The sequence below is a fragment of the Cucurbita pepo genome, chromosome 19 (genome assembly GCF_057944985.1).
Source record: "Cucurbita pepo subsp. pepo isolate OVF chromosome 19, ASM5794498v1, whole genome shotgun sequence".
NCBI classification, from domain to species: domain Eukaryota; kingdom Viridiplantae; phylum Streptophyta; class Magnoliopsida; order Cucurbitales; family Cucurbitaceae; genus Cucurbita; species Cucurbita pepo.
In genome coordinates, this window is record NC_141816.1 from 1,347,340 (window position 1) to 1,373,899 (window position 26,560).

Here is a 26,560-nt window from a genome sequence, read left to right on the forward strand (position 1 = left end):
ATTGAAATTGTTTTGGTATGGTCAACCTCACCAACCCAAACACAAGGCTACAGTACAACCAAACTCATTTTTGCTTTTAAGGTTATTACGAAAACTTTTAAGGTTATTACGAAAATTAAGAATATTTGATATATTGTAACCGATGTTAGTGATACGTTCTATCTTTATTGAATGATATACTTAACTCGGCCCTAAAATATTTAACCCAAACTACATAGGTTGAGTTATGTTGATCGATTTTTTGAATACCCATAGCTTTGAATGAACTCACGACACCCGAGTAAATAAGGAGTATGCAAATGAATTAAGACCATATTATAATGAAAGCAATCACGAGGATGAGTGGTTAAAAAAGACATTACGAGAATTTTCTTATAAAGCACGTGAGTGAGAACAAAACATGCTGAAATAATTTATATAGACTTTACTCTTAAAACAAAAAAATAAGTAATGTGAGTATGTCGGAGGGAAATGTTGGGGTCATCAAGTGCCAGCGATGAACTTGAATTTCAAATATTTGGATACGAGACCGTTATAAAACTTTAGATATAAATATTTATTTTATTATTAATGAATTTATATGTAAAATTTACACAATATCACAAAGACTTGTAACATAATGTTTGTTAATTATTATTTAAAAATAATTAATGAAATTAGTCAATTTAAACCCTAATTTAGAAACTAAATTTAATGTAAATTTACCGTGTAGCCCTCTGGCCAGTCATGCACGTGACCCAATTCCACAGGTCACGAGGGAGATTTAATACAGTGCTTTCAATATTACACCTAACCAAAACTAATCATAAGTTATGATTTGATTGGTATCCTATGATCTTTGTTCACTCATGTTTGACTATTTTACCCCTTAATTTTGCCAATTTTTTTTTTTTTTTTTTAATTCATCATTGTGAGCCCATTTTATATATTTTTTTTAATTACATTTATTTACATGTTTTCTACCATATAATTTAAACCAAATTTTTATAATTTAAAAAACAATTTAAAGATTTTATTTTTATTTTTTAAAATATATACATCAAAGATATGGAGAAATAAATATAAATTTATAAATAAAAGAAGTCAAATTGTTATTAGATGAATTTAAATAATTAATTTTCGATTACAAATATAAAATGTTATTCATATTCTAGTTGGTCGAGTTGACGTGACAAAAAAAAAAAAGTTAACTCACAAATTGACCCGAATTTTCGAATTTTTAAAATTTTAACCCAATCAAACTCCGAAAAAATCAAACTCAATCCAATATTTATGGTTTGGGTTGGGTCATGATCTTATTTTTGGATTGGTCGGGTTCAAATGTTAACTCGTGAATTGACCCGAACTTTAATTTTTTTAAAAATTTAACCAAATCCAACTTCGAAAGAATCTAACTCAATTCAATGTTTATAGTTTGGATTGGATCGTGATCTTATTTTTAGGTTGGTCGGGTCACGAATTGATCCGAACTATCGATTTTTAAAAATTTAACCCAATCCAAATCGAAAAAATCTAACACGTTGTTAGAGCTAGTCTTAATCAATTGATTTGTAGGACCAATAATCAATTTAGTTTTATTGTCGAAACTTTTAAAGAAAATGAAATGTTAAGAACAATTATGGATGGGCCTAAATAATGAGCATTCCAGCCCATACTGACAACGGGTTGGGCCGACATGTCGGCGAGATCAAACAGTGGGCATCTAATGGGGCCCACCTCATTTGTTAAGAATGTCGGTTATTGGTCGGGTAATTTCCAGGTCATTAATGTTTTTTTAATTTTTGAAAAGCGTCAGTGAGGCTGTGAGCTAAAGTTACAGAGATCGCGTGGATTTTTTGCGTGACAGCCAACAAATAGCTGTCAGTGTATGCATTGGGATTGTGCAGCTTAATTATTGGTCTGTCGTCTTTACTCTTGCTGGCATCCGGTGACTTTTGAATACCGCCAGATAGAGAAAGAGAGAGATTCTTAATGGGCCTGTGATACATAGGCCCAACCACGTAAGTTTTTATGGGTCTCACGAGATAATAGGCCCAATAGCGATTAAAATGGCCCGAAACGTGTACCAAGGGAAACCCATGTTGGGTTCAACCATTCCGGTTGATAGGGTTTGGTTTTTAACGTATTCATATGACTCGGTAGCTCGACCAACTAAACCACTAAACTCAAGCTATAAAAATTGGGTTAGGTTAGGTTTTTTTTCTCCGGTTCTGGCAGGGTTGAAGTTTTGAAAAATTGAAATTTCGGGTGGTTCAGAATTTTTTTTTCAATTTAACCCGTGTATATACCCTTAATTTTTTTCTTTGAGTATAAGCTCACGAATACAACGAGTCTTTTTATAGAAAATCTACTAGTTATGGTAGCTCCCAAATACTGACGGTGACCACAGGAGTAGCTGCCACCTATGCTCTTGCAACGTGTTACGTTTGGGTGGTTAGGAAGATTACCCACAATCTTAATGGTACCACCCACTCGGGCCCCGTCGAATAACCAACTCCTTTTCGGAGAAAGCTTCTTCGTCTTTATCTAGTAGATAATTTAGTTTTTGTTTATTTTGTTCGAATTTTATGATTTAAATAATATAAATTTTATAAACAACATTTTTATGTTTGAACATGCTATAAAACTCAATTCATGTATAATATGATTTAAATTATGCGATATTCAATAATTATATAAAATATACAATATAAAACATATTCATAAACTAATTAATTATATTCTATTGATACTTATAACTAGAAATATTATTAAATAATTATTTAAATTAAAATAGATTTTTAATTTTTCAATATTGAAGACATAAAATACATTTATACTCCATTTTCTATAATTATAACAATTACAACCCTACTAATATTTTAATGGGTCGATTTTTTTTAACGTTAAGTAAATTTGAGACGAATACACTTTAAAATTTTGTAGTGAATTTCTTACCTATTCCATTAAATTAAAATATTTACTCTATACACGTTAAATTATTATTAGTTAAAAAAGAAATCAAACTTGAGGTCGAGACACCAACAATATAACAAAGTTCAAAAACTAAGCAAGAAACCGTAAATGAAGCAAAAGACAAGAACAACGAAATAGATATCATAGACGGGCATAGAAACGAAAAGTAGGTGAAGTTCCACACGTGCTAGATTAACAATGGGTAAACAAGTATAATTGGATACTGCTCGAGATAACAAGGAGAGAAAATGCTCGACCATGAAGATGTGAGTTTTATTCCCTTCAAATTACGGGTGTACATGGGTTGTGTTGGGTTAAGTTGGATTAAGAAAATCTTTTGAATCAATTTGAAATTTTCAGCTCGTTGGATTGGTGAACTGAGCAACTTGAATAGAGTTCACCAACTTAAACCCAGCCGATCACAACCCTTATTTTTCTGTTGGGTTATCAAATGGTTAGTTTTTATTATTATTTTAAAAAATAATAATACATATTACATTAATAATTTTCGGTTTAAAAAAGAAAATACAATTAAACTAAACTTTATATTTAATAAATTTGAATTTTGATATAATGATCGGTAAAATACAAATTTTAAAGTCTAAATAAAAAATATATAATTTAACGGGAAGTATATTTTAATATTATATTAATTAATTTTAATATTTTGGGTCAATAAATTAAAATTTAAAAATAGTCATTAAAATGAAATTAAAAACATTAGAGGGGTGGGATAAAGAGAAACAAAAGAAATTAATTACTTTAATTATTTTGAGTACAAAAACAATTAATTATTATTGAGAATGTCGACATTTTCAGTTAAAGATTCAAATGGGAAGCGAAAATAATTTTTTAATATAAGGTTTTTATATGAGGATGAGGTCATAATGTCCTCATTCGTCAATGCGGACAAACAAATTTTCGGGCCTTGTGAAATGACAACAATGTCCTTCTTGTCCTTTACTATTTTTTTTTTTTTTTTTTTTTGCTTATGAGCTTCAAATTAGAAATTAAAATTATTTTGTACCTCTCAATTTATTATTTAAATTTAAATTTTGTCCGATGATAAAATCAAAATTAAAAAAAAAAATCACGACAATAAGTTAACGTAATTTAATTATATATTTTCATTTCATTTATTTAGGTAATCGTCATTTAATAGTTGTTTTAAGCGTTTTTATCTAATATTAGTATGTGGTGACCGCTTGTCACAGATTCAATTACAAGTGTCACGTTCCTAATGTCAACTTTAGCTTAGTTTATTCTCGACCCATATCATTGACTATGTAATCGTATTCAAATTTTCCTATAAACCTTAACGTTTTCAAATTTTCATTTTGAGTTCAACTCGAATATTGATTTTTTTTAAAATAAATACATTAACTAGTTAAAATGTATACGCGGGTTACGTTGAGAAAATCTTTAGGACCAATATGAAATTTTGGGTTGATGACTCGAGTAACCTGGATCGAGTTCACAACTCGATTCTCTATTTTCAAGCTCGGTTGAGCCATCAGGTTATTTTTTTAATCATTTAAAAAATACTATTTATCAACAATGTCATAAAGCTAAAATATCAAACATTCACAAAGTATCACTAACATTAGTTACATACGTTAAATATTTTTAATCTTCATAGTAATTAGTAGAGTTGGGTTGGACTGTACTCTATTTTCATGTTGATTGGTTGACCCGACCAAAAGAATATCAACCCGCAAACGGAAGTTGAATTTTATAATTTCTAAAAATCCAACCTAATCCAAAGCGAAAAAAATCTCACCCAACCTAACATTTATGGTTTGAGTAAGGTAGTTCGAACGAATCAGTCGGATAATCGATCATACGAACACTCCTATAAATATCGAAAAATAATAAAAATTTGTTAATTATAAAAAATATTATTCAACCATTAATTTAAATTTATCTATCTTCTAAAAAAAATTTGGAAAATCGAAAAAAAAAATGGAGAAGGGTAGAGTGGTAATTAAACACTGGTTTGAGGACCTGGAATTGACGCCAAGTAGAATGAATTAGAGAAGAACTTGAAAAAGTTAAAAACATCTGAGAGAGAGAGAGAGAGAGAGAGAGAGAGAGAGAGAGGGAAGTGGAAGTGTAGGGTTGCGGTGCAGAAGAGGAATGTCGTCTTCGAGATTTGGGAATACGATCCCGATATTGATGTGTGTGGCTCTCAGAAAGCCATCGCTCGTGTTCCGTGACGTTTCGCTCTTCATAATCGATCTCATCGCCCTCGCCGCCTCCGCCATCCGATTTTCCCGCTCGCTTTCCCCTGAGGTTTCCGTTTCCGTCGCCGATAGGTACTCTCCGACGTCATTGATGATCATTCGTCAGAATCGTTGATTCTTAATTAATATCATGATCAGCAACTCTGTTTCGTTTTCTCTTCTCGATGATTTCGATTTGATTTAACTTTCAACAAATTTCAGGAGGATTTTCGTTTTCTTTCCTTTGCTGTTTTGTGTTTATTTGCCTCTCTCCTTCTCAGTCTCTTGAAATCCATGGAAAGTTAGGTCGAAATGGTGTGTGTAATCTGATGGAATCGATTGTGGTTTTCTGAAGTGACTTCGATTTAGGAAGTTGAAGTAATTTCAGATTCGTGTTGTATTTTCGGAAATAATGTTTGGCGTCGACACATGAATCAGAGATGAACAGAAACAAGTTTAAGTCCGTTTTCGGCAATGAATTGAAATCTTCTTCCATTTTAGTTCATTTTCGGTGTGTTTTCTTACAATTCTTCTACTCATTTTTCCGTAGTTGAACATTTAAATTTGTAATCAAATTTTGAAAACGAAAGCAGTTTCTCAAATCAAAACAAAGAAAATGGAACCGTGGAACAACACGGAGTAGTTATCAAATTGAGTTTGATGATTACTTCTTTTGAAGTTTTAAGAATTAAACTATAACAATATTATTGGAATGAAAATCATGTGACCTACAACAATATGTCATGAATTTGTCATGAACTAGTGATTAGTGAATCATTTAAATTGCATGTTAGCGATATTCTCTTCTTTTTTACATCAAATATGATTGTAGTTCATGAACTAGCATTCAATTCACTTGCCCTAACATTTGATTCTTATAAACAAATTTTTACGATTATAATGATGTGATTATCCCTTAACATTTGCATATTTCAAGTTCTTTTATAAATTTGATGTAACGCCCATTTTGAGACACTTAGTTTGATACTGGATTAATTAATAAATCATTTTCTTTTTGCCACAATTCACTTTAAATACTCTTAACAATGATATGATATTGTCCACTTTAAGCATAGCTTCCCTAAAAGGTTCAATGGAGACAGTATTCCTCACTTCTATACCCATGATCTTCCACTAAATTAACGGAGGTGAGATTCACTCCCAATAATCTTCAACATTCAAATCTTAAATAACTAACCAAAAAACCAAAAAAATTTATGCAAAAATATTATTTATTTATATAAAATTTCACAGCATTCAATACAGTATTCCTATCTTATTTTTAGATATCTTATTTTCAAATATCTTAAACAAAACATTTAAATAAACTTCTTTCTTTTGGAGAGGTTAATTATGAATTTACTAAATAAATATATTTAAGATTTAATTAAATATGTTATTGATAAATTTGAACAAGAGAACAAACTCGAGTTATAAGTGATATCTAGATGAAATTAATAGAAAAAAACGTCATAATCAAATCCAACTTCAAAATAAATGCACAGACAAATGTTTTAACTACAAAAGACAAAATTAATAAAAATATGACCAACTTTGTATTTTGTTTAGAAAATATTTAAATAAATACTCTATAACTTTAGAAAAACGTTAAAAAATGACACACTATAATTTTAGGGAAAAAAAAAAAAGTTAGTAATTTGTTTCAATAATATCTTTACACTTTTAAAATTTTGATTAATATTTTAAATTTGGTTAAAAGTTCAAAAATAATCTTAAACATTCAAAAGTTTTATTCATATTGTCGAACTTAAAAAACTCGAGAATATATTTACGATTAGTATATGAATGAAACCGTTAGTATCACATTTAAAAAATGTTATTAAATTTTTAAAGTAGCATTCATACGCTTAACCTTCTAAAAAAAGTTTGAAAAATCGTTTGATTGAATCTCCCGCTCCTGGTATTATTTCGAGACGTTCCATATATGAGCCTCTTCAAACAGGACTTATTGCTATTGATGCGATGATTCCTATCTGATCAGCGAGAATTAATTATTGGGGACAGGCAGATCGGTATAGATATACATACAATATGCATGGGATTAGCAGCTTCAATGGGATCTTTTATTCTGGTCGGAGGAGAAATTACCAAAATTATCTTTTTCTTTAATTTATGATCTAACAATTTTTCATTTTGGGATAGATTCGATCTGCATCTAATGTTTCTTTTTCCTTGACCTTTACACGTGGAGTAGATTCGATCACAAATTGAACTTCTAAAAATTTATTAAGTCAATCTCTTTGAACTTTGTTTTTGAACTTTGTTTTGTGTGGTGCAACGAGCGTCTCTATTTTGCCAATAAGTTCTAAGAATATAGGGTTGAGTCTTGGTTTATAATATATTTTGGTACATAACAACTTGCATAAACAAAGTCTAAGTACTTGTTACAAACTTGAATTATGCATTTCTATGTTTAGTCATAAAGCTATATAACGTACTTTCTTGGACTTAATTAAGAAAAGAGGAAAGAGAAGAACAAAATCAAACAAGACTTCAAGTTAGGTTACTTTAGAAGACTTAGACAAGACTTCTCAATTGGGCAATTAGGAACCCATTGAAAAAAATTTCCCGTTAGCTCTGTTGTCTCTTGAATTGGCACCAATCAACAAGGTGAACTGTTGAGCCCGGTTCGTTGGAGGTAGTGAAACCAACATGCATTCAATCTTTTAATTATTTGTAGAGGTAAATTGGAGAATAAAAGGACTCCGAGGCCTAATCAACGAGTAACCGATCACACCCCCAAATCATTTTTATTGCATCTCTATACTCAATCCAAACCGTTGTCCGTCTACCATTGGTCAAATCAACACCCCTTGAAACAACATTAACGAAAGTAAAAAATACTCGCTTGTATAACTAAATGATTCCCATTGATGACAACAAGCAAAGGGTCAAACTACCTTTGATCGGCCATCAACTAATCATTACATCTTCTATTCCTAGAGTATAGTAACATTTTACAAAGAAATACAAATGTTCATAAGCCTAAAGGGACTAGAACGAGAAGTTAAGATGAGTAGACAAAAATAGGGGACTGGAAATGAAACCTGTTCACACGAAAACGCTAAACCTATGGGTCTAAAGATAAATAAGATGAATGTTTGTTGTCCCAACCATTTTTATAAGTTATGATGCAAACATTTTTAGTGTAAATCTACCCATCTACAAGAACATCCTACAAATGAACTCAAAAGAACAAAAAAATGTATACCCCATAATCACTCCATTTTAAAAGAATAAAAAATTTTACATTCATCCTTCTTGACTGAAATACAAGATGTTCATGGGAAAGGCATTGTGGAAGACAGAAAAGGTATCCTAAAGACAAATCAGAAACCAAGAATAGTTACAGTCTAGAATTATAATATCCCACTTAGATAATCATCTAATTAATAAATAAAACAGCTATTCATTTGTACAGGACAAACAAGGAACAGCTGTGTTTTAGTACTTTCTAAATGTAAGATTTAGACGCCCAGGACGAAGACCAGTATGATCAAGCAGAAACTTAGGCGTCGATTTAGGTATGATTGAAGATACTCCATGAAATATATGCCTAGATTCTCCACCAAAAATTAGAACATCACCTGATTCCAGTATAATCTTCCCTGCTTTATCGACATCTCTTTGATCTCCATACAAGAACTCTGCTGAATTGCCCAAAGAAAAGGAAACAACAGGTAGTCCGCTGACGAGACTCTCTCTGCTTTCATCACGATCCTGCATGAATTAGACTGGTTAGAAAAAGTTTATCATATGAAATAAAAATTGTTGAGGATTGTTGGAAGAAGGGTCCCACATCGGCTAATTAAGGGGTTGATCATGGGCTTATAAGTAAAGAATACATCTTCATTGGTCTTTTGGGGAAACCAAAAGCAAACCATGATAGCTTATGCTCAAACTGGACAATATCGTACCATTGTGTAGGTTCGTGATTACAAACATGGTATTAGAGTCATGCCCTTAACTTAGCTATGTCAACAGAATCCTCAAATGTTGAACAAAGAAGAAGTGAGCCTCGAAAGTGTAGTCAAAAGTGACTCAAGTGTCGAACAAAGTAAACAAAGGGTGTACTTTGTTCGAGTGCTTCAGAGAAGGAGTCCAGCCTTGATTAAGGGGAGGCTGTTTCAGAGCAACATAGGCCTTAGGGGAGGCTCTATGGTGTACTCTGCTCGAGGGGGGGATTGTTGGGAGAGGAGTCCAACACCGGCTAATTAAGGGGTTGATCATGGATTTATAAGGAATACATCTTCATTGGTACGAGGCCTTTTTGGAGAAACCAAAAGCAATACAATGAGAGCTTATTCACAAAGTGGACAATATGATATCATTGTGGAGATTCGTGATTCCTAACAAAAAAAAAAAAAGGCCTATAGAACATGTGAAGATTGAATTAGTATTATGCTCGAAAAACAAAGCCAGCATGCTGCGTTCAAACACATATGAATATATATGTGATAGTAAAGACATGCAAATACCTGATGCAGACCCAGTCTTCCACTCGTTGAGTAGAAATTCACAATGCATATGTCAGGAGACATTGTTGGAAGTATGTCTTCTATGTTATTCGTGTCGCCATTGTTCTTAATCAAGGCATGTGCATCGTTAAGTGCTTTCCCAACCAGAATTGCAAATTCAGGAGGTAAATCTGGAGGTTTATTACCATCAGCAACCCGTTTACGAGCATATTTCCTCGTCTGAGGATCCCAGTCCAATCCAAGACACATCATCTGAAGCCGGAGTTTTGCACCATCTTTATAACCAGGCTGGTAAAATCCCCCTGGGCCAAGACCAAGTTTTTGAATAGTTTTCACAATATTAACCTGCAACAAGAAAAACGAAACCCTAGATACCAAGCCCTAACACTCATATGGAAAACCATAAAGTATAAAGAACACAAGGCAGCAAAGAGATGAAACTACAGGGCATCTCCTTAACAATGGATAACATTGGAAATTTTATAATTACGAGAAATCAAGTTGTTTGAATTATTAGGACAGGTAAATGTCCATTATCAATTTGGGACTTCACGACTAATCCTTTCCTCTAAATGATTAGGTTCGGTGGCCTTCTCGCAACGTCGCAGGCAGCGAACAGCCCACGTCGCCGCGATCCAAACACTTCACCAGACCATTAAATCGGTAGGAGCGATGGGCGGTATGTACAAAGGGCAGGGACATAGTCAACGCGAGCTGATGACTCACGCTTACTAGGAGTTCTTCGTTGAAGACCAACAATTGCAATGATCTAAGGCAACAAAATGCCTGTTCCCATCTATATAAGAACAGTGTGATTCTAGTTCATAAAATTACTTACAACTTAAGCATGAAAGTACCTGTTCATGTAGAGGAATGTAATGCTTCAGTAAAACCATTCCAGGCCTCATCACAATACCATTTGTAGCTTCATCAACATGCTCCATTACTTTCATAGTGTCCCTATCTTTAGACTGCCAAGAATATCTGGGTTTTGATTTGTTAGGAATCACGACTCTCCACAATGGTATGATATTGTCCACTTTGAGCATAAGCTCTCATGGCTTTGCTTTGGGCTTCCCCAAAAGGCCTCATACCAATGGAGATAGTATTCCTCACTTATAAACCCATGATCTTCCACTAAATTAACCAATGTGGGACACTCCCAATCCCAATAATCCTCAACAATCCTCCCCTCGAACAAAGCACACTATAAGCCTCCCCTGAGGCTTATGGAGCTCTCGAATAGCCTCCCCTTAATTGAGGCTCGACTCCTTTCTCTGGAGCCCTCGAACAAAGTACACCATTTGTTCGACACTTTAGTCACTTTTGACTACACCTTCGAGGCTCGCCATTCTTTGTTCGATATTTGAGGATTTTATTGGCATGGTTAAGTTTAGGGCATGGCTCTGATACCATGTTAGGAATCACGACTCTCCACAATGGTATGATATTGTCCACTTTGAGCATAAGCTCTCATGGCTTTGCTTTGGGCTTCCCCAAAAGGCCTCATACCAATGGAGATAGTATTCCTCACTTATAAACCCATGATCTTCCACTAAATTAACCAATGTGGGACACTCCCAATCCCAATAATCCTCAACATGATTTACCTCTTCTTTCAGCAAAACATATATCGAAAGATTCAATGGGAGGCAAATTGGCAGTAGCAAGAGAATTTTTGGAACCAATATCCGCAGACCGATGTTTATTGAAACAAAATGGTTCATTCCTCTCCATTTGTGATGAGCTTGTACTGTTCTTCAACCTTCTTTCCGATCCTAAATCTATCCGGCTTCTCCTTTTGGTATTTTGTCTAGGAACAGGAGGAAACTCATCATCATGGTATGAACTCGGTATATTAGCAGGAATCCCTTTTTGATCGCTTCTCAACTTGAAATCATCACATTTACCAACAGACAACCGAGAAAAGGATTCCTGTTCATTTCCTTTACGATTTAGATTCACAGGAATCTCTCCTATCATTATCACATTCGAATTATGATCTCTATTATGCAAACATTCCTCATTGCCGCCACAAGAACTACCATAACATGATGAATCAGGTAACGCCTGAAGAATTACGAAATCAACTTGCATTCAAAATCCAATTAACGAGAAACACGGTGGAACAAAACAATAAACAAGAGATTAAAAGAGAAGTGTTTAAGTTGATTCTGAATAGATTACCAGTCTCGAATTACAGTTGAACTATGCAATTAACCAGAGATTCGTATTCATAAAGAAATCGGAGCGACTAAAAGGCTCAATACTTCCTCGATTATTAACAGAACAGAACAGAACACAACACTGAGTTATTACAACTTAAACACTCACTCGCTTACTTACCGAACTGCCAAATGAATCCATCCGCTGAAACTGAAGCAATCGAGACTCGGCGAACAAAAGCCGACGAAGAAGATTCGACCGCGGTGGTAGCGAGGCGGGGACTGTTCGGATCAACGACATCGTCAAAATTGAATGCTACAGAGATGCTTATAGGTTTCAAAATTTTGAGAGCGACTCCAAAAGTCGGAGAAGAATTTATTTGGTAAGACTAATCCGCAAATTTCAGCGGACGCCGAGTTGGGCGACGAGACTGCACCGGGAAGTGGAAGGAGTAATGATTTCCGCCATTTTCAAAGCTGCGAGTGACCATCTCCTGCGATGAACTGCGGCGTTTCCAATTGAAAGTCGATTCGATCACTAAATTCTCTTCCTAATCGGAATTTTAAATATTCAACGTTTTCTTAAGAATTGAACTCAAATTTGTTTCTTAGAAAAAAAATTAAATTAAATAAATAAATAAAATTTCTAAATTAATATCGGAATGTTTTTTAAATTGAGAGCTTAAAATGATTAGGGTTTATCTAATAGAATATAAATTAATACATTTATAAAAAATCGTTGATAAAATTATTAATAAAGATATTCAAATGACTCCAGAACTCGACTCATCTGAATTATCCAACTCAAACTAAAGGTTGAGTTGAGTTGAATTTTTAGAAAAATGAGTTCGTTTACGGTTTGACTTTTTTTTTGTCCGGTCAACACGACCAACCCGAAAATAGGGTTACAATCCAATTCTACCCTGCCTTACTTTTAAGATTAGTATGAATATTAAGAATATTTTGTAACTAATATTAGTGGGGAGCTGTGATCGGTGAATGTTTAATATTTGAATTTTATGAGATTTTTTAAAAAAAGAGCAACCCGACCACCTAACTAGAAATAGAGGGTTGAGTTCGGTTGGGTTGGGTTGTGAATTTTATTTGGATTACTCGGACCACCAACCTAATCAACTAAATTTTGAGTTTTGGGTTACTCAAAGCTAAGTCTGATTATTATTTTTAGTCCATGATCCGTGGTTGATTGATGTGATGGTGACCGTTGATTGGTTGAAAAATCCAACAACTTGTAAAAGTGATGAAATTTTGGATAAGCTTGATGAACTAGTGACTTGGAATGTCGTTTTTTCCTTGCCAAGTTAACGTTAATTGTTAACTTTGGTACAAACGTGTTCAAGTTGAATAGATCTTGAATTTTGGTGTAGAAACTAACTTCAATGGAGACCTAGAATTTGTGAATCGAGAGCAAAATCTGACAATCAGAGCCAACCACACGTGTTTCTATTGTGTCCAAGGGTAGAAGATGATTATGTGGTCGGTTCAACTGAACCAGATGCCTTGAACCCGATCGTTTTGAGCCACTTTTTTAGCATTTCAAGTCCGATTTTCAAAATTTCTTTTTTTTTTTTTCACTTGATTTAGGACCCAAGTGTGTAATTTTGTGAAATTTAAGCCAGAGGAACGGGTGAACCGAGCAAGCAAATTTTTTCTTAATTATCCATTTTAAATTTCTCATCGAGTGTATTCGTAGGAATCAACATAAATACGATAAGACTCAATTGAGGTGTTATAATAAAATTTAATACTGAAAGAGATTTGGAATAGGGGAAAGTATTAGGCCTTGTGGTCGTGTTGTTAGCTTGAGCAAAGCTAAAAATTGAAATATGAGTCGGATTGAGTTATAAATTTTATGTCGGCGGAACATATAAGAATATTATATCATACTAAAATGAGGTAATCACTATAAACATACAAGTTCAAGTTTATATTTAAAATCATATGACCTCGTAACGATTCATGTCCAGCTTAAGATTCAGATCAAAATTTAGAATCTGGATTCGACACCTGATAACCCTGACATGTTATTATATCTCTTGTGATATGGTCACATTACTTACTTCTCGGTTCCAAGAGTAAAAACTATCCCCACAAACCAATACCAATTTTGTTTAGTAGGTTTTGTCGTAGCGGTTGCCGCCTGTAAGTAACTTACATCTATCAGTGTGACTTGAATCAGTTATTATCCGTGGTAGTCACGGACGAACAAAGTAGTGTGAGGGTATTTTAGTAATTTTTGTAAAGCGTGAAAATTTGAGAGGGATTATAAATTAATTTTTTTAGAAAATAGTTTTCTTTCTTTCTAAAATTCAAAATTTATTAAATAGACATTTTATTTTTAAAAAAATTAAAATATGAAAATATAATTTTTTAATAATTAAGATATTTATATCCATCAATTTGGAGTTTATTAATGTCCAAAGATTTTTAGGTGTAGGCATTATTTGTTTAGAATTTTCCCATTGTTTTAATGAATAATAATATTTAATTATGAATAAAAGGAATATCACGACACATATTTCCAAAATTAAAACATTATTTATATTAATTTCAAATTTGTTTTTTTTTCTTCTCCCTCTAATTTTTTTATTTAAAATTTTAATTTTGACTCTAAATAACCCTTTAAAAAAGGTAATTCCTTTTTTAATGAAAAAAAAAAAAAAAACATTCTCTAACCGACAAGAAAATCATATAATATATAATTAATGGACTTTTCTACCCAAAATTTTATTAGTAAATTTTTTTTAGAATAAAAAACAATTTTGATGGTAAGAGATGTAAATCTGCATAAGTTACGACCAAGAATGACCTATTTGATCTCGTTTTCTCGGTCTCGTTGCAAAAATTGGTCCTCTCGGTATCGCTGCAAAAAGATTTGAATATTCATTTCCATGTATTATTGAATTAAAAATAAATAAAATAAAATTTAGAGATGCCTATTTAATCGGTGAGAACTGTCTCGAAACAGAGCGGAGAATCCCTGTTTAAATAGAGAATGACGGGAAAAGATTTTTTTTTCCAACAGGGAAAGGGATGAGGATTACATTCTCCATCCCGTCCTTGTTAAATCCCCACGTGTGCGTGTATATATATACAGTGAATATTTTTATATTTTTTAATAAAAATATATTTAAAATTAAAAATTATTCATTAAAAAAATCTTTAATATTAATATTTCTTTTATATATATATATATATATATATATATATATATATATATATATATATATATGAAAGATGGAAAAAATTTCTCACATGAACCCGATCCTCGTAAATTAATGTGGAGAATCTCCGCTTCGATCTCCGTAAAATAAACGAGAGTTTCATGAGGATGAGAATTGAAGTAGGAAGCAAAGATGGGGACGAAGAAGGCTTTCTCGTCCCCGTGTCTCGTGAATAGAGCCTTAGTCAATCTACATTAACTATACCGAGAGATGAACATACTACTCGAAATACAAGAACAAATGACTCCGACATTCAATTTACTCCGAAATCCTCTATTTATTTATTAATTTCACGAGTGGATTAATAGAAATTCGCTTTAAATCAATGATTAAAGAAGATTTTAGGTGGAATTATGAATGGTGCATAATGGCCAGCTACAAGAGAATGGAAGGAAGGGGGAAATAAAGAAACATAGACAAATAAATCAAACTCTAATACACACCAAAATCTTGTTCTTATTGTAAAATTCAAACCGATTATTTGGCCCTACTCCACATTTTTGTACTATATATTATATGGCTATCAATTTTTATTATATAGTTTCAATCTTTTAATTATATAATAGAATGTTAATATATTAATTTATTTCCTGGCCCCTTATACTATTCAATTTTGATTCAAATTAATTCTTATGTTGAATAGAAGATTATATATTTTGAGGAAGGTAAGAAGAGAAAAAGGTTAAAATAAGACTATCAACTCGTAGAAATATCTTTTTAATTGTGAGGTAGAGCCCTCAAAGACACCTGTTCTAAACTTGACAGAGAATCTCTATTTAACCGGGAGAGGAAGGACTAGGGAGAGATTTCAAGCGGGGCCGAGAACGTAGATTATATTGTCTGTCCCTGTCCCCACCATACCAAGCTTTATGTGTGAAATTATCGATTAAAAATGAGTACTTTTTATCAAATATATAAAAAAGGAAAAAAATTTACGAAGATGAAAATTGAAATGGGTAACGGGGATAGAGACGGAAAAGACTTCTGTGTCCTTGGTTCGTCGAACATGGCTAGAAAGAAGTCAAAATGACGAATTTAATCGACTTACTTGAAGGTCGTCATTTTCATTTATTTGGATTCAATTCACAGTTGATGAATATGGATCAGGGAATCGAGTCGATACGTTGATCTCTCACAATCAATCCAACAGGACCGGACCCGACGGAATGTATTTTTGAGGTGGAGGGACAAAAGAGTCCATTGGTTAAGAGTAGTAGGATGTAGGGGTTTGTTGTAGGGTATGGGAGTGTATAGAGAGGAGGGAAAAAGAAATAAGTTTGGGAGTAAGTCAAAATTTTGTTTTGGGATGGGAAATTGTTTGGTTGTGATGATTAATGGGTACACTACACGTGAATAGGTGGGTACATATGCGGTTTGTTTGTGTGCTATCAAGACAGCTGGGTTTGGAGTTATTTTATTATTTCTTATTTTTTTAAAAATTACCAAAAACGTTCGACAATATATCGATTAAAATCATCAGATGTGACACTCGAGTAAAATAATGATACGTGAATGAACTGAGATTACGTCTAAATGAGGGCGATCCTAAGGATAGGATGACTAAGAAATACCTAAAAAGAACAGAAAGTTAGTACATATACCAATAAGGTGTAATTTTTTTTTTTCTTTTCCTTTTTCGAGTAGCTCAATCATAGGAACTTTATAGCTAAACGTGCTTTGCTGGGAGCAATTGTATGTTGGGTGACCTATATTCTCAGGATGCATGTGAGTGAGGACAAAACATGCTGGAAGAACCGTGTTGGTCTGTGGAGATAGTCTTCACTTTTAAAAGAGAGGAGTAGATAGTGTGATCATCTCAAAGGGGATCGTCAGAATCGTCTGAAGCTGAAGTTAGCTCATTCCCTGCAATGACTACGACCGATTCATCTCAACGTCTCTCCCTACATACAGACAGTGGAAGAACAACTGACGAAAATGCTATTGGATATCTAACTCACCTTGAAGCCTTAACATGATCTTATGGGTCGATACAATATGAATATATCTCAATAGTTAAAGCATTATAAATTACTTGAAAATGGTTATTTTCAAATTTCTCGTCTGTGAAGGGAATTATGGTCATGCTCGTATAGAGCGTGTTGCCTATGACCACATGTCATTGTTTTCTTAAACTTTCTTCTCAAAATGAGTTCAAAGGCTTGAGCATAAGTTGACTGATAGTAGGCAAGCAAATCTAAATTAGCTTGATTCACTCGATATTAGAAGTGAGTGAAGTATAATCGTAAAGTCTGCTTACAAGAAAAGTGCAATTCTAACGAAAATTGGCACGTGCTAGAGGAGAGTTGGAATTTTGGGCCAAAGCGAAAGGTGTTCAGTGGAGGAATCTGCACGTGACGAGGAGTTTGGCGTTTGTTTGTTCAAATGGTATTTAGCTGTCAATCCCCCGACCTCTCCCTGCCCAAACTGACCAAAAATCCTCTCTCTCTTCTATTTTCTCTCTCTATTCTTCCAAATCACCTTATCATTTTAAAATTTGTTAAATTAATATTTTTTAAAATATTTTAATTTTAATTTTATGTTTTCAATAAATCTTAAAATTAGTCTAATAAATTTATTTTTATTGAAATTACTTCCATAATAATAATAATAATAATAATAATAATAATATTTTCGAGTTATTTTTTTTATAATTATTTAAAAAAAATTATATTTATCCATCCTACATTATATTAATAACTAAAATCTTATAAAACCGGAATATCACATCTTCACAAGTCACTAGCAACAGTAACAAACTCCAAATATTCTTAATCTTCATAATAATTTTAAAATTTGAGTATGGTTGAGGTGAATTGTAATATTATTTTCGAGTTGGTCTAGTTGATCAGGTTGACCCAACTAAAAAATTGTTAACTAGTGGACTACGAATTTTCAATTTTCCAAAAATTCAACTAAACCCAAAGATTTTTTTTTTTTTTTTTTAAAAAAGTAAAAAATAGTAGAAAAAAAATAATAATTAGAGGGGGAAATTAGATTGGGAAAGCGAAAGAAAGGGCAATCACGTAAATATCTTCAAAGTAAGTACAAAAATTGAATTTACCAAGTGAAACAGAAACACTCGTGCAAAAGGAAATAAAATAAAATAAAATAAAATTTATATATAAAAATAAATAGAAAATGCAAATATAAATGAGGAGGAACTCGTGGTCTGCATTTTTTTTGCAAGAGAAAGAAAGCAAAAGCCTCTGGTGGCGCGTGGCCGGCGAGTGGAGGAGACACGGCGGACGGCGGCTCTGAAATGGGTTCGAGAGAGCGAAAGAAAGCAGCAGCATCTTCCTCAATGAATCATGAGAAGCCCACAGAATTTGATGCATCCACAAGCTCTAGTGCTGTACTTTTCTCATAACTCAGCTTTTACCTTTGAATTTGATGCTTTTTTTACTCGAGATTTTCAACTATTTTTCCCGAGCGCCACGCTCGGTTGTACCTATCGGCGGATTGACTCTGTCGAACGTGCAGGTGGTGAATGTCGAGAGTTTAGCGAGAGGATTCCTCATAAACGTATATTTGGAAAAGAATTCGCCCGGATTGTTAGTTCGGATTCTAGAAGCCTTCGAAAAATTGGGACTCGAAGTCCTCGATGCTAACGTGTCTTGTTCCGATTGTTTCCAACTTCAAGCAGTCGGGGAAGAGGTTCAAGTTCCATATTTTAAGCTCACTAACACGAACATAACCCAACAATTAAAACTTCAAATTCGCTTTTTTTTGTTGGGCAGAACGAAGACACAAAAATCGTAAAGCCCCAAGTGGTGAAAAAAGCAGTAAAGCAAGCAATCAAGGAATGGAGTGAAAGTAATGCGCAGACATGACTCACGTATACTTTACTCGTAGTTCGTGTTTCTTCTAGACGCGATTCGGAGTTTGTGTTTTTACTAAGCACGATCTCTAATCGATGATATACATATCATAACGTACGTAACTAAAAAACGTAAGATTTTGTCAAGAAATATTGTTCAAATTATTCATGTATTCGCACTCGAAATGTCAATTTTCTTACCAGTATTTTTTTTTCTCTGAGTGTAAGTATTATCTTATTTGTACAATATTTTAGTTCAAATATTTGTTCGTATAATCTTCCCGAAGAAGGAGTTGTTTTCATTGTTACCATACTCGTTGTTAAAATTAAGTCTGCCTTCTAGGGTCAGATCTTGAAGCTAGTCCATAATGATCAAAGTTGATTCAAAGTAGAGCATAAACCCAAAAGTATTAAAGAAAGCCATTCGAGCAGTCGATTATTGATTTCAATCCACGATGATTTTTTTTGGGTTTAGGGTTTAACTAAAAAATAATCGTTCTTAATTACGTAATTGTCTCTAAAGTCACATACAAAACTACTTTATAGACGTTAATGTGAGCATAGCTCAATAATAATATACCATCGATTATAATATATATATATATATATATATATATATATATATATATATATATATATATAAAAGTATTTAAATTATTGTTTATAATATTTTAATTCTAGTATGTATTAATTTTAGTTATTGAATTTTAATATTTATTGTAAAAGTATTATTGATATTTAATAAATTTTCTTTTAGATATATAAATAAATTAATTAATTAGAGTAAATGCATTTTTAGGTTATAAGAGTAGGTTCGATACCTTAAGAATTAGTAAAAATTTAGTTAATAAATTATTAATTTCATAACTTAAAAAAAAAAAAAAAAGTGTTTTTTATTTAATTTTATTATATCTTCAATATTCGGCAACCACTAGATCGGTCCAAAAGACCGGCCCAACAATGAATTTAAACTTCAACTTCGAGGGCTTCGAGTTACGGATGGTTTTGATCATGTGAAACCGGCTCCTAAGGATCCGATCTTCGGTGCGACGGAGGCTTTCATGGCCGATCCATGCACGAACAAAATCAACCTTGGAGTGGTAATGATTAAACTCTGTTTTTTTTTTATTGCTTTCTTTTGAATTCGTGGAAAGTTTTCGTGTTTTTGGTTTTTGAATTAATTACTCTGGAAGGGAGCTTATCGGATCGATTAGGGGAAACCGGTTGTGCTTCGATGTCTTGGAGATGCTGAATCGAAGATTGCTGGTAGTGAGTTCTTGTAAGTTCCAATGCTTAGTTTCCTGCTGAGTCTTGCATTCCATGCTTTCGAATTTTAGAGAGTGAATTTCTGCTGCGGTGAGTTCAATATTTGTGGATGAGTGTGTTAAGTTGATTTATGGAAAGGATTCAAATGTTGCGAAGGAAAGGAGATTTTCTGGAGTTCAGGCACTTTCTGGGACTGGAACATGCCGACTGGTTGCTGAATTTCAGAGCGATCTCCATCCTGATGTTCCAATGTTCTTGCCCGAACCAACTTGGTCTAAGTAAGTTTCCACTTGCTTTAAGTATTTTTGTAAACATACACTCGGGTAACAAAGAAAACGCATACCTAGTTTAGATCACTGTTATAAATAATTTGTTAAAATCAATGACAAAGAACCACGAACCTCTTAGAATGTTCTAAGGATATGATCTTGATAAATGTTTTTTCCTACAATGGCTAGTGAAACTTTCTGTTCTGATACTAGTATAGGAACCACGAACCTCTATAATGGTATGATGATTGTTCACTTTGAGTATAAGATTTAATGGCTTTACTTTTGGTTTTCCCAAAATGGCTCATACCAATGGAGATGTGTTTCTTACTTATAAACTCGTGATCATTCTTTTAATTAGCCAACGTGGGACTCGCTCCCAACAATCTTCGACCGTTAGTCCTTATTTGATTTAAAATTCCCCAGAATGTTTTTTCTTTCTGCTCCATCCTTGTGTTCACAACCTGACACATGAAAAATGGCGAGAAAGTTCGAATCAATTAATGGTAGTTTCAAATAATTTGATGCAACACATTAACATTGCATGATTATGGAGAGAATGATGTGACTTAACTCCAACTTTTCCTTCCAGGTGAAACATCACTTTCCCTTTGTTTGACATGGCGTATCAAGGGTTTGCGAGTGGAGATCTTGAAGGGATGCCAAAGTTATATGGCTGTTTCTTGAAGATGGATATATGGTAGGTTGTGCTCAATCATATGCGAAGAATATGGGTTTATATGGACACAGGGTTGGTTGTCTAAGGTCAGTATCTATTAGCTGAACTCTAGATTGCTATCAATAGGGAAATATTGTGTAGTGCGAAGTAATTGTCTTGCGTTTAATCGAAGTGTTGCAGTACTTCAAATCTTAATTGGGTTTCTTAGTTACTAGACAGGGGTCAGCATGGTCTTATTTTTCTTACTTTATGATTGTGTTGCAGTACTTTAAATCTTGATCTCGGCCTCTTGCCTGCCTTGTATTCTGACATTACATCCATTTGTTCAACTTTTCCCCCATTTTCTAGTGTTCTTGGCAAAGATCAACAGCAAGCCATGATAGTAAGATCTCAGCTTCAGTGACTGGCCAGGGCAATGTATAGCAGCCCTCCCATTCGTCTGAAGCCTGAATGGATTGAAGAACTGAAGGTAATGGATGAATATTTTGTAAAGTCTCTTCTTGATTTCTTGGAGGATATAGATTGTGAGATCCCACGTCAGTTGGAGAGGGGAACAAAGCATTCCTTATAAGAGTGTGGCCCTAATAGACGTGTTTTAAAATTGTGAGACTGACGGCAATACGTAACGAGTCAAAACAGACAATATCTGCTAACAGTGAGTTTGAGCTGTTACAAATGGTATCAAAACTAGACACCAGACAGTGTGAGAGTGAGTACGCTGCTGGCCTTCAAGGAGGATGGATTGTGAGATCCCACATCAGTTGGAGAGAGGAACGAAGCATTCCTTATAATGGTGTGGAAACCTATTCCTAGTAGATGCGTTTTAAAATCGTGAGGCTGATGGCGATACGTAATGGGTCAAAGCGGATAATATTTGTTAGTGGTGAGCTTGGGCTGTTACAAATAGTATCAGAGCCAAACATCGGACAGTGTGCCAGTTGTCACGGTCATGCTCGTTCAAGGCGTGTTGCCCATGGCTGCATGCCCATGACAAGCCCAACCCTTTATGTCTTTTCATATTCTAGTGTTTTACTTTCATATTTCTAGGAAGTATGACGTTTCAGAAATATCATGTCTAGGCCTGTCAGACATGAAATGCCTCAGAATGTACTATAGGGGGATACGACTAGTTGTCAACTTCTCCCTACCCAAGGTTATATACTGTAAGCCGTTGTTGTTTCTCTCTTGCTTGCTTATATAACGTCTCTTTAAAAAAAAATCTCTCTTTCGAAAATCTCTCTCTGCCCTCGCTTTCTAAAACTTTCTCTTAAAAATCGAGGCTAGAGGCTCGAGCATATGTCGCTTGGCCGTAGGCGACGCAATAACGAATTGGCTTAGCTCACTTGTCGTTGGAAAGTGAGTGCCGCACAATCGCAAATCCGTTGTCATTAAAAGTGCAATTGTGACACCAGTGAGGATGCTGGCCCCCAAGGGGGTGGATTGTGAGATCCCATATTAGTTGGAGAGGGGAATAAAACATTTGGAAACCACTCCCTAGTAGACGTGTTTTATAACCATGAGGCTGACGACGATACGTAACGAGTCAAAGCAAACAATATTTGTTAGTGGTGGGCTTAGGTTGTTACAAATGATATCGGAGCCAGACAACGGACGGTTATGGCTGACGACGATACGTAACGAGTCAAAGCAAACAATATTTGTTAGTGGTGGGCTTAGGTTGTTACAAATGATATCGGAGCCAGACAACGGACGGTGTGCCCAATGAGGACGCTGGGTGAGGACGCTGGGCCCCCAAGGGGAGTGGATTGTGAGATCCCACATGAGTTAGAGAAGAGAACAAAACATTTCTTATAAAGGTATGGAAATCTCTCCAGTAGACGTGTTTTAAAATCGTGAGGCTGATGTGTTAGGTTATAGAGCCGGATGCTTATTTATAGCTTGGTCAACGGTTATATCTGGTAAAACTATATTTGGTAAAGCTATATCCGGTAAAGGTAAATAGCTATATAGTGGTTAAATATGGTAAAACTATATTTGGTAAAGCTATATCCGGTAAATATGGTAAAACTATATTTGGTAAAGCTATATCCGGTAAAGCTATATATGATAAATAGCTATATATAGTGGTTAAATCGGGTAAGTAAATATAGCTATATATAGTGGTTAAATCGGGTAAAGCTATATATAGTAAATAGCTATATATAGTAGATGATTAAATCTGGTAAAGCTATAGTAAATTGAACTATATATATATCCCGTCCGGTAGAGCTTTGAGATGAACTTTCTATTCTCTGTAATTCTCTCTTACTATACATACCTGAAGTCATCAATAAAGAAAAAATCCTTTTAGCCAGAGTTCTCCTTGCACTTTCTCTATCCCATTCTTTGTGTTCATCTAGATCGAGCATGTTCGTTGTTGTGCGATCCTAACAACAGATTGTGACAGATGCAGGTCGGAATGGTTTGCTATTCTGGTTTAAACTGTGAGCAGATTGAACTGCTGGCTAGAGATTTTGGTGGTACATATGAACAGGGATGGACGTGTGAGGTACCTCTAAAACTTTATATTAGGCTGCATTAAATTTGCATCTTTGATTGGCTGGTCGATGATTTATGTTTTAATTAATTGAACGATAGTTAAAATATTAGCCTCTTCCTTTTTTTCCACCAACATAATGGTTATAAGCTTATGAAATAGAATCTAGGTAAGATCTCACATTGTCTGGAGATGTGAACAAAATATTCCTTATGAGAGTGTGGAAACATCCTTAGTATACGCATTTTAAAATCGTGAGGTTGACGACGACACGTAACGGGCAATAGTAGACAATATCTGCTAGCAATGGGATTGAGTTGTTACAAATGGTATTAGAGTCAGACATCAAGCGGTGTGTCAACAAGGACATTGGATTGTAAGATCCCACATGAATTAGAGAGGAGAACAAAACATTTGTTATAAGGGTGTGGAAACCTCCCATAAAGCCGACAACGATATGTAATTGGTCAAAGTAGATCAAAATTACTATCAGTGTACGTGTACTTGGACCGTTAGTATTAAAGTGAAATATTTGATACTTAAAAATTTGGAAATTCAGAATTGAAAAATTAAATAGGTTGATGGTAACAGATACCTATTTGTGTAATAATATTAGTAAAATGCAAAGGATAAAATTCTTGTTCTTTCTTATGATTAGAATCATTCCTTTCCTGTGGGTGCAAATGTTTAGTTGGGCACCAAATGGGTACTAAAATCTTACTACATCACAAGTTTGTTTCCTTTTCCCGGTTTTATATCTATCAAATTGACCCGACTCAATTATTACATGTCAACTACACGACCAAATTTTACGATAGATTTCAATTATATTCTTCGACCCTTACCTCTTAATAAATTTTATTTTAGTTTTTAAATAAATCAAAGTTTTCAAGAATTTATTGTTAATTCGTATATTTATAATTGAGATTTATCAATAATCACCTTATCTTATAGAATTTAACCTTATATTTTCACACCCGTGCTCTTGATCAGTAGCCCAATCTAGAGGGTGTTTTTGTCCCTAAATTTTTATTTTTGATGTTCGGTTTTTGTAATACTTTTGATAAATCAATTTGAGATAAAAAAAAAAAAAAAAGTTCAATAATTACAAAACATACTTTGAAATGATAATTAATGTTTTTGTATCAGAGACTATTACATCCTCCTAACTAATAACTAATAAATTTTTAATGCTAAACTTTTAAATTTATATCCAATAAAATTTTAAATTTTGTGTTTAATAGATTTTAATTTTTTAAATGGTTTTTTAAATTTAGGAAATTAATAGATAAAAAATTAAAAGCTTTATTTATATTATATATAATTATAATGGTAAAATTAGATTTATAGAAACAATGAAAAAAAAAATGGTAATTATTCCTAAAAAAGAGTTTTAATGCGACAAGGAATATAGATGTATTAAATTGCATAGCTAAACTAGCATAAACATGCTTTAGGTTTAATTATTATTATTAATTTTTTTTACAAATTTAATTATTTCAAATGAACAGAACCATGATTCTAAAGCTTTCTTCTCCGATTCCGATTCCGATTCAGAAACTATGAAGATTATCAATCTCACAGCCACAGCGGCCAATTATCTGCCGATGCCGAAACAAAGTACCGAACCGGTGGCCGCCGCAGCCGCCGCCGCTTTCTCCTTCGAATGCGAGATTCCGCTCGGTAACCGTCGCGCCAAACGGCGTCCGGCGGACGAGTCGAACATCGATCCGGAAGACGGCAATGACGCCGATTTGGAAAATGGCGGCGACAACAGATCGTCGATTTTCCTCTTCGGATTAAAGAAGATGTGGAAAAGCGAGAGCGATTTGGATCGCTTCTTCGGCGGTTTCTTAACAGAATCGGAAAAGTAAGAGGGAGGAGGAGTGAGAGGAGGAGTTAGGTCATCGGAAAATCGGTGAATAGGCGTACCTGGCTGAGACTCCCAACCGAAGGGAACAGCGCCGGCCAATCCGGCATAGTAGACTCTGGAAGAGTAATCGGCTCTGGAACTTTCTCTGGTTAGAAGCTTGGAGAAGAATTTGTCGTTGTGCTTGATCTGAAGCGATTGGTGGAGATTATCGGAGGTTTCGCAGAGCATAATTGTAAGTTTCTGAACACGGAATCTCTGAATTTGCGATCTCTGATTGTTCGTCGAATCTCTCTCTCTCTCTCTCTCTCTCTCTCTCTCTCTCTCTCTGTGCGAAGGCCATTGATTAGGGTCCCTGAAACTGTTCATAAATGCGCCTCTGCACGGCCTTTGTCCCCCCTTGGAAAAAGGGTTTTTTCTTTTTTGGATTACTTTAAATAAATAATTATAATTTGAATAATTTTAGGCTGTAAATTATGGGCTTTATTTATTTATTTATTTATTGGATTATTCTTAATATTTGAAAATTATTAGTGTAATATTAATCATTAGGATTATTATTTTATTATGGGATAGAAAATCTTACATCTATATATTTAAATTAATTGAATTATGTTCATGTTCGTTAAAATATTTTAATTCATTTTTAAAAGGGGATAAAAGTTTTTTTTTGAAGATTCCCAACTGTCTGGAGATGACAGGAGATATTGTCCTCTTTGGGCTTCTCCACAGCTAGGAGATAAATGGTGGTTTGTTCCTCCTCCCCAACCAATGTGGGACATCACAATTCCACGTTGAGGGGAAGCCCGAAAGATAAAGTCCAAAAAAGACAATATCTACTAGCGACGAATCTTGGCCGTTACAAGATTTGTTTTGAAAACTTTTAGGGGAAGCTTGAAAGGAAAAGCCCATAGAGAACCATATATGTTAGCAGTGGGCTTGAGGTATTACAAATGGTACCAGAGTCAGACACTGGGTAGTGTGCCAGCGAGGACTTTGTGCCCCCAAGGGAGGTGAATTGTGAGATCTCACATCGGTTGGAGAGGGGAATGAAACATTCTTTATAAGAGTGTGAAAAT

The 26,560-nt window shown here is 34.0% G+C and overlaps 2 protein-coding genes and 1 long non-coding RNA gene across 3 annotated transcripts; 1 reads left to right on the forward strand and 2 right to left on the reverse strand.

Annotated features, from left to right (window-relative positions):
- Positions 1–8,398: 8,398 nt before the first annotated feature.
- On the reverse strand, positions 8,399–12,431 carry LOC111781040 (2-oxoglutarate-dependent dioxygenase family protein). The gene is made up of 5 exons (XM_023661437.2): positions 12,023–12,431; positions 11,279–11,746; positions 10,534–10,668; positions 9,677–10,021; positions 8,399–8,918 (listed from the first exon to the last, which is right to left on the reverse strand). Exons 1-5 carry the CDS (start codon positions 12,140–12,142, stop codon positions 8,643–8,645), a joined length of 1,344 nt encoding a protein of 447 aa, XP_023517205.2. The 5' UTR covers positions 12,143–12,431; the 3' UTR covers positions 8,399–8,642.
- Positions 12,432–19,857: 7,426 nt separating this feature from the next.
- On the forward strand, positions 19,858–23,724 carry LOC111781914 (uncharacterized). Its single transcript, XR_002813037.2, has 6 exons — positions 19,858–20,000; positions 20,094–20,179; positions 20,305–20,444; positions 21,028–21,200; positions 21,463–21,583; positions 23,522–23,724. It is a non-coding gene; the product is annotated as an uncharacterized LOC111781914 (long non-coding RNA).
- Positions 23,725–25,028: 1,304 nt separating this feature from the next.
- LOC111781828 (uncharacterized) lies at positions 25,029–25,869 on the reverse strand. Its single transcript, XM_023662540.2, has one exon. It carries the CDS (start codon positions 25,848–25,850, stop codon positions 25,209–25,211), a length of 642 nt encoding a protein of 213 aa, XP_023518308.2. The 5' UTR covers positions 25,851–25,869; the 3' UTR covers positions 25,029–25,208.
- Between the last annotated feature and the right edge of the window lie 691 nt (positions 25,870–26,560).

Coding starts and splice junctions, on each gene's coding strand:
- LOC111781828 (XM_023662540.2), bottom strand. CDS start 25,850: ATGAACAGTTTCAGGGACCCTAATCAATGGCCTTCGCACAGAGAGAGA.
- LOC111781040 (XM_023661437.2), bottom strand. CDS start 12,142: ATGTCGTTGATCCGAACAGTCCCCGCCTCGCTACCACCGCGGTCGAAT. Junction 11,747..12,022: donor TGGATTCATTTGGCAGTTCG/GTAAGTAAGCGA, acceptor GTAATTCTTCAG/GCGTTACCTGATTCATCATG. Junction 10,022..10,533: donor ACATTCCTCTACATGAACAG/GTACTTTCATGC, acceptor TTCTTGTTGCAG/GTTAATATTGTGAAAACTAT.